Source organism: Pristis pectinata, chromosome 1 (assembly GCF_009764475.1).
Source record: "Pristis pectinata isolate sPriPec2 chromosome 1, sPriPec2.1.pri, whole genome shotgun sequence".
Taxonomy (NCBI): Eukaryota; Metazoa; Chordata; class Chondrichthyes; order Rhinopristiformes; family Pristidae; genus Pristis; species Pristis pectinata.
The window spans coordinates 116,511,785-116,524,638 of record NC_067405.1 but is presented as its reverse complement, the minus strand read 5'-3'; the positions used below and the strand labels follow the sequence as shown (position 1 = coordinate 116,524,638).

The following is a 12,854-nucleotide window of genomic DNA, read 5'->3' as shown; positions in this document are numbered from 1 at the left end:
CAAAATCATTCTTGTTGAGACTTGGTGTTTAATTTCCCCATTTCCTAATTTAATTAAATTCAAAGCAAACTGTCATAGATGGAATGCCTGTAAAATATGCTCGTACATTTGTTTTCAAGTGTAATCTTCTAACACTTTCCCAAATATATGGGGCTTTAATACAAGCTTTTAATTCATCTGCTTTAGGGCCTTGTGGAAGGACTGGTAATATATGATGAAAAGCTCCAGCAAGCACTAAAGCAACACCTCCCATTAATTTATTATTGTGTCTGAAAGCTTGCAACGTTCAATCTAATATTTCAATGGCTGCTTTGTGAGCCATTGTACATTCTTCCCAGACAACAAGTGCACAAACTTTTAGAATATTTTTCTTCGCAGATCCCTGACCAATGTTATATGTTGGAGTCTCCACATTTGTCAAATTAGAGCCCCTATGGACTATGGAGGGCCTTCTATGGGGGTTTTAGGAAAAAAAAGTGTAGTGCACATCCTTATGCTGAATCTAACTTGCATGCAAATTTTCAGATTTCTGGACATTCTATTTCATTATACATCTTTAGATTAGACAACATCAAGGATGCACCGTAAAATGTTTCAAGAACTCATCAGTGCATGATATACAAGAGTGATAATGACTTGATATTTCCTCAGTTCAATGTTCAAAATGATGCTGTGACCCCGATAACAAATGGTTAATGTAGTGGATTCACAAAATATATTCCCAAATTTGAGAAAGAGACTATTGTCATTGCTAATGCCCTTTATAGCGCTGCATAAAAACATACAAAAATAAAGCTTTTTGGCCACAGCGATCACATCCTGATAAATTCTCTTACAATTTCCATAAATCTAAATTCAGCAGTGCCAGGTTAATCAATGGGTCTACAAGAGAATCATTCTCAGTGAAGGATGAAGTCAAATAAGGCTATGTTATTGCCCCAACACCTTTCTCAACCTTTCTTACCACAACGTTGCATCTTACTGCCAAAAACTTCCTGTGGGAGTGAAGCTAAGCAGCAGAATTAATGGAAAGCTGTTCAAACTACTGCAACCACATTCAAGAACAAAGGTTACCCAGACTGCTGAGGCCAAGCTGCATTATGCAGATGGTTCTTGCATTTGCACATGCTTGACGGCTGAATTCCAAGCCATTGTCAATGCTTTCAATGAACCAATACAGATAACCTCTGACAATAAATGTGGAGGGCGAAGCTCTAGAAAGCATGAACCTCCCATATTTGGGAGCTACCTCTTGGCAAAGGCGAAGATCAATAATAAAATTTGTTAGCACTTTTAGAATGCCAGCACAGTCAATGATCAATTGAGGAAAAGTGTAATTGAAGATCAAGATCTCAGACTTGGCACAGAACTCATTATCTACCAGTAGTAGTGATCCTTACCCTCTTGCATGCTTCTAGATTACCTGAACTACCTACAGCATGTATTTCAGGCACTGGAAAAATACCACGGCAGTCTCTGCAAAATTCACTTACAGGACACTGCAAATCAATATCAGTTTCCTTTCCAAGGCCAATATATCCAGTATTCAGACTCTGGTTATTCAGTCAACCATATTGACCAGGCCGTGTTGGTAACATGCCCAACAGTAGGCTCCATTCTGAGTTCCATCATGGGAGAACGTTACCAGGCGGAAAGAGTAAATGACTTAAAGCCTCTGGAAGAAATGAAACATCCCAGGGACTCACAGACCCATGGCTGCTCAAGCTGAATAAGCATTTGGGATGGTATTGAGAACCTTGAGGCCACCTATCAGGAGCCTAGAGGCCCTTTGTAAACAGTGGAAGGAGCAAACCACCTCAAACGACTCGCCCACCTGCCTCTTCAGCCATCACTTGTCCTGTCCATGTAAGAATCTATGGTTTCCCCATTGGACTTCAAACCTCCCAAAACTACTGTGGAGGCAAAGTCACCCTCAATCCCAAGAATATTTTCCAGAGAAAATGATTTCTCTGCTTAATTCAATAGTAACTATTATAAAAGTAACAGTGATGGTGATTTCAGTTTTATTGTTGAATTCCTTTTGAAAAATCTCTCTCCAACATAAATTGATATAATCTGGTTTTGCTGCAAAAATAGTTCATAGACATCAATAAATGTGTTGACAAAGGGCATAGCAAATACTTACAGTTGATCTCCGATTGTGTCCTTTCTGCTCTTGTATTCTTGTTGGTGGAGCGAATTGTATGAGGAACAGCGGAGAGGGACTATAAAATAGCAGGGGGAAAAAAAAATGACAAAAAAATTCCTAACTTTTTCATAAGTAAAATTTCTTTAGAAATGAAACCAAGCACATTGCCAGCAACAAATCTTTAGCATACCCAATGTCTCAATGGATAAAAAGATTCATTGTCTGAGGCACTGTTTAATTGTAAAGGTCCAAAAAAAAAGTCTGCCAAAAGGCTAATTTCTGTGTTGTATGACTATTAGCAGACCCACCTCAATTGTTATAGGGCTTGGATTGAATTGTCCTAAATTCTTCATAGACCCATGGTAATTTTGAGTTCTTTTGACAGTATGAGAAAAGGCATCATGTTTTATGCAGTAAGTGGTAAATGAACAGCCAAGTTGAAATTTCAAGTTTGGACATAATGTGACCCAGTTTCATTTTAGGTGTAGACAGTTATGGCATTTGGACCAGGTTTGACTCCTTTCTCTGCTTTCTGCACTTTACCCCTGTTGTCCTTCCTTGAATTTCTCTTCCAATGAAATGAATAGCTGTCTGGATACTGTTGGTCTTTATAGTTAATCAACATATTCAGTCTATATGAATCTGAAGTGCTTGGTAGAAAATCAACCCAATTTACAAAAGGTGAGACATTACACAACTGATGTATCATACCTCAAGATCATCATCATCCGCCTCGCTGAAAAGATGGTGATTTTCAGGATTATTGACTTTGTCCAATAAATCTACTGCCAATGATCTGGATAAGGTTGATTGTGTTAAAAATGCATGCTGAAGAAAAAAAAATGGAATTTGAAATTCTCTAAACTGTATGTCAAACAAAGATTGGAGGAGATATAAACACATTTTATGATATGGATTGGTATTTATTATTTTTATAGTATGCAAATGAAATGTAAAATGCCTTTGCCAAAATTTGCAACACAATTTGAATACTGCAAGAAATACCCATAACAAGCTTCCAATCTGCTTATATATTCTCTACCTACAGCAGCACTGGTCAATTGAAATGCCTACAGGAATGACATGTTCTGAAGAATGCTCAACTGTCCAATACCAAATTGTACATAGTATGAATCAGTATGGTAATAGAACCCATAAAATCTGAAGTGGATACCACTCCTGTTGTTCCTGTGTGCACTTACTAATTGTTCCAGAGTTAAACCAAAATACTTTATGAAGACAAACTATTCTGCAATATATCATTAATCTACTTGCCTATGCTCTTTCAAAGTAATTCGTACACTGTGAAATACTTTAAGACATAATGATATGAAAGCCAAATTCAAGTTTTCACATGAATATTTCTGTTAAACGCTATTTATTTCATGCTTCAGCCGTATTTCCCATCTCTTTTCCACTCTCCTTTTGATATTGCATGATATTGATCAGCTGGAAAGTTGGGGGGTGGGGGGGGCACGCGGGGAAGCAATGTGAGATGGATGATAATTGTAAAGTGATATATTTTGGAAGGTCAAATACAGATAGGATACACACAGTAAATGGTAGGGCACAAGGGAGTATTGATGAGCAGAAGGACCTTAGAATACAAGTCCATAGATCCCTGAAAGTGGCAGCACAGGAAGATAGGGTGGTGAAGGCAGCACATGGGATGCTTGCTTTCACCATCCATAACACAGAATACAAAAGCAGGGAGGTTATGTCAGAATTTGATTAAAAAATTGGCAAGACCACATCTGGAGTACTGTTGCTGGGTGCTTTTGGGATCTCCACATTATAGGAAGCATGTGATTGCACTGGAGATGGTACAATGGAGACTCACTAGAATGTTGGTGACAGGACAGGCTGAGTTTATTTTCCCTAGAATGGAGGCGGCTGGCAAGCGACTTGATAGAGGTATGCAAAATTATGAGGGGGAAGAATGGTGGTAAGAATCTTGTCTACAACCAGAGATCATAGGTTTAAGCCGAGAGGTAGGTGGTTTAGAGGAGATTGGAGGAAGGATATTTTCAAAGAATGTTTAGAATCTGGAACATATTGCATCTAGAAAAGCACCTGAAGGCAACGGAACAAATGCAGGTACAATGGTTGGCATGAACATGGTGGGCCAAAAGGACTATTCCTGTTCTGTATAACTGACTCCTATGACTAATATCTTCAACTGGTAAAGGGGATGGAAAGAGAATCACATGAGAATTGTTTTCACCTGTTTCCTCTGCAGGTGCAGTGTGCAGCTTTGTTTCGCTAATTTGGATAGCACACTGGCATAGTTGCTTTCTCACAGCTCTGGCAACCCCAGTTTAATGCCAATACTGGTGATGTCTGTGCGGAGTTTTTGCATTCTCTCTGTGACTACATGGATTTTCTGTGGGTGCTCTGCATTCTGCCACTTCCCAAATATGTCCTTTACGGTAGGTGAACTGACCAAAGTTGTCCACAAAGTGTACATGAGGGATAGAAACTGGGTAGAGTTGATGGGAACATGGGCAGAATAAAAAGGGATTAATGTAAATGGATGCCTCTTAGTCACCATGGACTCAGTGGCCAAAGGGCCTGTTTCCATTCTTTATGAATTATGACTCTTAATTTCTTCGCAATGCCAGCCAACACCTTTCAAATAGCCTCAGTCAAACAAATTCATGGCCAATAAACAAAATCACATTAACTAAACAGTAAATCCCAAGGAGTTGTGAAGGAGATAGTGAGATGATAAACAATCAGACTATCCTATCTTAAAAGAAGTGCATCTCCTGATAAGGCGTCACTGATAATATTAAAGACCACAGCAAAAATATCCCATCATCATGCCCAAAGGAAATGTGGCTACGTAGCTAATGACTCATTGGCATGTACAATATAGAATTGTTAAAATATGCATTTGTTCCACAATAAGTAGACATTTATCTTTGGGAGCAGAAAAAATTAGGTGAGCTACTTTAAATAATATCAACTCAAATCTACTTACAGTCAGTAGCTTCTCAGCTGTTGGTCTTTTCTTTGGATTTTTTGTCAATGCTATCTTGAGAAAAGAATGGAATGTTGCAGTCCTGAAAAGAACAAATTAAATTATTATACTTGTTTTGAGAATAAAAATTTTAGTCACTTTAATTATGATTTTTTTAATATATGGCCTTAAATTGCAACTGTGTTAACTGTCACTTTCAGTTAAACAATAGGCAGAACAAATGCAAATGCTTAATGTGCACAGCAATTGCAATTATTTTATTGTTTATCTGTGATAAACATCTCAGCATAAAGTTCTTCAAAACTGAAAAAGATAAATATTGAACCTTGATAAAAATATTCCATGTATGCACCACAAGTAAAACTGAAAAGTTAATTTAATGCATTTCGATAACATTCCTGCTACCTTCTAAAAATCTCGAAGATGAAAACCAATGCTACTACTATCTCTTTTAAAATATTAGAGTGATGAAATGTGTCTCATTAATTTCACCAAGATTTTCTCTTTGATATTACATTAAGTTCCCTATTAGATCTTTGGTTTCTCACAATTTCAATTTGTAAATACATTTATTAACTTATTTAAGTAGATAGCACTTGGGTAAATAAGATCTGAAACAAAACCTGTAAAGCAATGCAATAACAAACAAAAACAGTGAATATATTCCGTGAATTTAACTTAAAAGTTGAAAGGAGCTCATAGTTCTCAGCAAATTTACCAACCATATCCAACTGTCAGCCAAACCAAATAGAATTCTGAACTATACACCCAAGGTAAAGAGAGCCACACACAAATGTCCAGAAAATGCCACCCCATTCTACTCACTCTAAGTCATACAGCAGAGAAACAGGCCCTTCAGCCAACCATGTCCATGCCTATCATCAAGTATCTATCTATATTAATCCCATTTACCAGCAACTGGTCTGCAGCCTTCTATGCATTGGCGATTCAAGTGCTCATCCAAATATGTTTTAAATGTTGTGAGATTACCTCCTTTTACCACCTTCTCAGGCAGTGCATTCCAGATTGCAACCAGCAGTGAAAAAAATTCTTCCTCAGATCCCCTCTAAAGCTCTTGCTCCTCACCTTAAACCCCAGCCATCTGGATTTAGAATTCTTGCCATGGGGAAAATTTCTTACTATCTACCCTTTCCTTGCTCTTAATAATTTCGTATGCACTTATCAGGTAGCCCCTCAGCCTGCTCTGCTCCAAGAAAAACAAACCTAGCCTATCCAGTCTGTCCTCATAACTGAAAATTCCATCCCAGGCAACCTCCTGGTGAATCTCCTCTGCATCCTCTCCAGTGCAATCATGTCCTTCCTTTAATGTGGCAAATACAAATGCACAGAATTTTTTTGCTGCAGTGTACCAATATTTTATATAGTTGTACAAAACCTCCCTGCTCTTACATTCTTTGCCCCAAATAATGAAGTAAGCATTCCCTATGCCTTCTTCACCATTCTATCTACCCGTGCTGCCACCTTCAGGGAACTTAGGTCTTGCGCACCAAGCATCCTCAATACTCCCCAAGGCTCTACCATTCAAGGTTTATGTCCTGCCTTTATGAGATCAACCATCCCCTCCTTCCCAGAAAGACAATCTCATACTTACCACAATTAAATTTCATCTGACAAAGCACTGCCCAACTCACCAGCTGATCAATATCATTCTGTATCCTAAAACTACCCTCCCCAGTATTAACATTACCAAGTTTCATGTCATCTATAAACTTATTAATCATACTCCTACATTCATATCCAAGTTGTTAATGTACATACCAAACAGCAAGGGTTCCAGTACCAATCTCTGTGGTACACTACTAGTCACAGGCTTCTAATCATAAAAGCAACTTCTGTTAGGTTAGTCCTCATTCCAAGAATCAATTTATTAAACTACTTTTTCAAGTCCCCTCTAGGACAAGTAAATCCTTCTATAAGTAAGGAGACCTAAATCATGTACAGTATTCCAGCTTTATTTAACTATTAAAGGAGATATACTCACCATTTCATTTTGTCTTTCAGCTTGGGGGGTTGAAATCCACTCTTACTCATCAAGAACAATGCCCTATGGGTAGAAGCATAGTCATAATAATGTATTTATGAAGTCAGTGGGTTTGTTTTGCTTAAAGTTTATAGCAGATAAGTAGGTCAACTAACTCAATGAGCACAATACTTATAAACCTCCTTTCACTTTAATAATCTTTCAGCCCCTGTACTGCTCTATTCCTTCATGTGGACACCAAAGATCCCTCACATGGCAGCAATATTCTTTCAAATATGTATGAAGGTATTCTTCCTAACCTTTTTGATTTGTTAAGCGAATTGATTTTACTCTTTTGTTGGAGTTAAATAGGATGTGGCTGGTATAATAGATAAGGGAGCCACTGTGTGGGTGGGGTGCATTTGGACTTTCAGAAGATTCAGATAAGATCCCAAGTAAGAAATTATTACAGAAAACTAAAGCACATGGGATTGAGAATTGGTTGACAGACAGGAAACATAGAGCAGGAATAAATAGGCCTCTTTCTGGGTGGTAGGCAAGGACTAGAGGGATGCCACAGGATGAGTGCTTTGGTTCTGGGTATTCACAATATATATTTTAATGATTGAATGAAGGAACTACATGTAACATTGCCAAGTTTGCAGAGGACACAAAACTGAGGGGGTTGGGTGTGGGTGGGAATGTGAAGTATGAGGAGGAAGCAAAGACACTTCAATGTGATTTGACAAGTTTGATGAGGAAGCAAGTGAATGGTAGGTGTAGTATGCTATGGATAAATGCAAGGTTATCCTCTGATTCTTAAAAACGAGCACCTGAATGACAACGGATTTAGAAAGGAGCTGCAACAAGACCTGGGTATCCTTAGACACTGGTCTCTAAGTGTTCTGGTGTAGCAAGCAATTTGGAAGGCTATGGGCATGTTAGCCTTCTTTGCGGGAGGATTTGAGTACTGGATCCAGGATGTCTTGCTGCAGCTACACAGGGCCTAAGCGAGACCCCATCCAGAGTTGTGTGTGTAGTTTTGGTCTGTTATCTGAAGAAGGATGTTCTTGCTACAGACAAAGTGCAACAAAAGGTTTACTAGACCAATTACTAGATCTGAGGCAGTATGACTGATGCACGTGGAGACAGTGCATCAATTAGGCCTATAGTCTGCCTAATTCAGAAGAACGAGGCAAAATCGTAGAAACCTATAAAACTTAAATAGTACTGTTATGGACTAGGTTACTATTGGTGAATGTCCCCTTAAGATAGAGCATAGTGGTGTGTATATGGCACGGTTACGACAACAGAAAATGAAGGACCTAATGATGTTTTGAGGGCGAGAGAGAGGGCGAGAGACCTGCTAGTCTCTATCGATGGCTGAAAAACAGTAACTGTGCCTGTCACTACAATCCACGTATGGATTTTTGGAATAATCCGGTGGAGTCCACTTTGTCGTTAACCTGTAGAGGGAAACAGGTATTCGTGTGGATGGCCACGTCTCGATGCCTTTCGGGGTGGCAGATACTTCAGAACAAAGCAGTGGAGTTCACTTTGTTGTTGACCTGTAGAAGGAAACAGGTATTTATGTGGATGGCCACGATTCAAGTGCCTTTTGGGGTGAGGAAGATGCGGTGGAATAGTCACTGCTGAGTAGACACTGAGGTGTCGTATGGGTTCCATCATGGAACATTTGGATTTCGTAATTACTCTCTATTTTCTCTCTACATCTATGTCTTATCTTCAGTCAACAGTGGTTTTGAAGAAGCCTTTGCTCACGTTTCACGTTATGGCTTGCTGAACTGAACTTTGAGAACTATTCCTGGACATGGAGTTTGGGAATTTGCCACACACACACTACGAGTTTAGTTTTTGGGGTTAATGTTTAAGATTTAACATTTTTACTTTTGACATTCTAACATTTTTACTTTTATTTTTCTTATTATCGTAAGTAGTTATTAATAAAGTAGTTTTTAAACACTTATACGTGACTCGGTGTGTTTCTTTTGTTGCTGGCTCGTAACAGTATGAGGCAGAATAGATGCAGGGAGACTGTTTCCAATGGATGGAGGGTCCAGAACCAGGGCCACAGCCTCAGGACATGGGGAATGGCATTTAGAACTGAGATCAGGAAAAATTTCTTCACCCAGAGGGTGGTGAGTCTGTGGAATTTTCTCCCAAAGACAGTGGAGGTCAAGTCATGGAGTACATTAAAGGACAAGGTAGATATAGTTCCTGATGTTAAAAGGATCAAGGGGTATGGAGAGAAAGCAGGAACAGGGTACTGAAATAGATGATCAGCCATGATGGTATTAAATGATGAAGCAGGCCCGAAGGGCCAATTACCTACTCCTGCTACTATACCTTATGTTTCTACGTGTACCTGATTGAATCTACTTAAAATATGATTAGCATCACATTTTAATATCCTCTCGGTATTCTGTTCCCCAGAGATACCAAGCCTGCCTAGGCGCATTCAATTTCATTTGTCATTTCACTATCTACTTAGAAACCCTGCTTTATGTCTTCCTCTCTGCAACAATTCCTCCTAATCTGCCTGGGTGGTCAACTTCCCAATGGTACAAACACTGAATTCTCCAAGTTCAGGTAACCCATACCTTAAGTTTTACCCCCACCCACAACATGGTGGGCCGAAGGGCCTGTATTGTGCTATATTGTTCTATGGTTCTCCCCTTCCTCTCTCTCCTTCCAATCCTCCTCCAGTCCTCCCATTTTTGTCCCCTTTCCCATGGCCCCATCATCTATTTTCAACCTCCTGCCCCTCCTGGTTCCATCCACCTATTACCACACATTTCACCCACTGGAACCCCTCTCCTGCTGGTCCTAGTTACATCTGCTCTTCACCTCTCCTCTAATGGTTGCCATTATCACCTTCCTTGCATCAGATTCCAGCACTGATAGCTTTTGCGTTCCTGTTCATCACACTCCCAGTTGTCTCCACTCTCACCATCCCTTTTCTCCCCACCTGGTTTGTCGTGTCTGTCTCCACCTACCTCTCTCTCTCAACTCCACCTCCCCTGCCCACCTGGCTCCATCTGCCAGTCTTCCTTCACCCCTCTCTTCAGTCCATCAATCATCCACTGACCCTGTCTTGATACTTCCCATCTCCTCTTTATACTAGCCATCTTCCCTCTCTACTCTTAGCCCCAATGCAGGGTTCTGACCTGAATCGTTGATAATTCCTTTCTCCCCACAGATGTTGCTCAACCCACTGAGTGCCTCCAGCAGATTGTTGCTCTAAATTCCAGCATCTGCTGTCTCCTTTGTCTGTTTTATTGTCTTGCTGTTTCTCGTTACCATATTCCACTTTATTAACCACACCCTCCAATTCTAGTATCCATGGCAGACTGTGAACCCACGTTTTCAACTTGTGCATTGAAATCATGTCTATATGTGTTGAACAACATAACTTCCATTCTGCCAATCCAAAAAATTTCCTTCAATTCAGATTTTTCTTCTGTTTTGTAACCGTTATTCAAGTCCATTCTCCCACCTGGTCCCTAACTCCTACTGCCAAACTCATTCTTGATTTGTAAATTAAATTACTTTTAGAGTGCAGTGCAGAGATATGGAATGTGCTACTGGTTAGGGGTATGCAAGCCTGGCCTTTCACTCCAACTCTGCACTTACCACCTGATCCAGAGTGTTGTTACTTGCTAGACAAAGGCATTAGATGTACTCTTCGCCTGGTTCCTCAGCTTTATGCTAGGCAAAGCTGGCACATGTCACATTGCATCATTCATCTGAATTAATTTCCCATGCCATGTTAAAAAAGGAAGTGCAAGTATTTCTTCCTACACTTCATTTTAATGATTGAAATCAGTTAATTATGTTTTAAGTGAATTGTACGATATCTCGTGAGTCAGCATTAAAATTATTTTTAATTTCAATTCATTATGTACTCAGAAAAATAAGAAAAACAGGTATAATTAAAACAATTTGATTACTATTTTAAGTATCATTTTTGGCTCAGTGATAGCACTCTTTCCCACCTCAGGCTGTCACTAGTTAAATCCCAGTCTAATGATTTCAAGTACATAATCCTATGCTGAGATTAATGGAGGCATATTGTCCTATTAATGGTGTAATCTTTTAGATAAAATACCAATTAAACATTCTTTGGTTCTCAAAGATGGGTGAAGGATTCCCTTGGAACCAAACAGCAGAATTCCCCAAGCACATCGGCTAACATTTACCTTTCAATCAACACACAAAACAGATTTATAAATGGAAAATGCTGTATCTAATTAACGAATAAAGCCATATGCATGGAGAAGGAGTTGAGGTTGATGTAACAGAGATTGTAACACACCTTATAAAAAAGATTAAGTGTTGCTCTTCATCCCGTCTTTGAGTTTCATCAGTAAAGTTGGGAGTTAGAGACAATGAACGTTGGCAAATTATAGTTAGAAGCAATAGAAACTCAGGGTCAGGCTTGATCAAAGCAATCACTTAAACCTTTTTGCCTTGTCTCAAACATAATGGAGATCTTGTTCTGAGCAGTGAATGTAGATTGCTAAATTGAGAGTACAAGTATATCCCCTTTTCACATATAGGCCCTGGACAACAGAAAGGAAGATGGTAGAATGGAAGACGGTAAAAAGGCAGTTCTTACATTATCTGTCCTTGGATGGGAAGAGGGACTATTGGGTTGTCCCAACCAAATGCTTAGAGAGAAGATTACAAAATGCATGGGTGATGGCATTGTACTGAAACTAGCAGGAATGCCGTAGCAAGGTTCATTAAATGTGAAGCACATTGGGGTAGAAGTTGAGGGATGAGAGTAAAAGTGCCAGAAAAGGGGATAGGCACAATTGAGGGAAATTCTAAGACAATTTAGTTGGCAGAGCTTTGGAGTGTCAGGAGATTATTTAGCCACCATAATATCTCTACTTTCCTAAAATGTTTCACCTTAATTTTTGAATGTTAAAGAGCAGAAAAATCAATAACATTAAATATAATTAAACCTGATATACTTTAATGGAGGATATCTATACTTATCTGCTACAGAGCTTGAATAAAATTATTCACACCAATGTGGCTTTGAGTCCTTCAGGCTTATTCCATCTCTAAGTGCAAAAGCTGGAAGTTTCTAAAAAATAACTCAGTGACAAGCTCCCTGAGTTAACAGCAAACAAAAAATTAAAATACCTCATAGGATGCAGATCAAACATTGGCGGCTGCAGTTCAGCCAGTTCAATAGCTGTGATTCCAACTGCCCAGATGTCACATAGCTGATTGTATCCACCATTTTTCTCTACTGCAGCAACTTCTGGAGCCATCCTATAAATAACAAATATTGTCCTCAGACTCAATGAAACAGACTTTCAAGAGTATAAATATAGCTAAATGTTAACTTACCAAGTTAGTTTAAAAAGATACATGTGCCAGCTGAATTATTCCAGCTAAAGGCATTATTATTATAAATCAGAGCTTTTAAAATTCATAGAACTCAAAAAAACACAAAATGTCACAAACAAAGTTAGAAACATAAATTTTATATCTAATTAGCACATCAGCCATTGTGTTGTGCAAACACCACATTTTGTGCACATTCCAGAGCAACAATATTATAGTCTCATTCACGAGATTATTTATTTATTGTATATTAGATTGGAATTTTATACACAAGTAATTTATATTTTAAATCAGCCTGTTGAAAAGACATCTTAATTTCATTTACATGGTAAACAATCATTGCTACAAAGTAAAGCCAA

At 38.8% G+C, this 12,854-nt stretch overlaps 1 protein-coding gene across 3 annotated transcripts in view; it reads right to left on the bottom strand.

The window, feature by feature from the left end:
* The window catches only part of map4k5 (mitogen-activated protein kinase kinase kinase kinase 5), a 126,312-nt gene that overhangs the window by 38,783 nt on the left and 74,675 nt on the right, over positions 1 to 12,854 (bottom strand). For all 3 annotated transcript variants that reach the window (XM_052031251.1, XM_052031244.1, XM_052031259.1), the window contains exons 9-13: positions 12,289 to 12,420; positions 7,135 to 7,197; positions 5,133 to 5,214; positions 2,861 to 2,977; positions 2,147 to 2,225 (exon numbers count right to left, since the gene is read on the bottom strand). In XM_052031251.1, the coding sequence (XP_051887211.1) occupies positions 2,147 to 2,225; positions 2,861 to 2,977; positions 5,133 to 5,214; positions 7,135 to 7,197; positions 12,289 to 12,420 (473 nt within the window). The remainder of the gene's footprint in view (positions 1 to 2,146; positions 2,226 to 2,860; positions 2,978 to 5,132; positions 5,215 to 7,134; positions 7,198 to 12,288; positions 12,421 to 12,854) is intronic.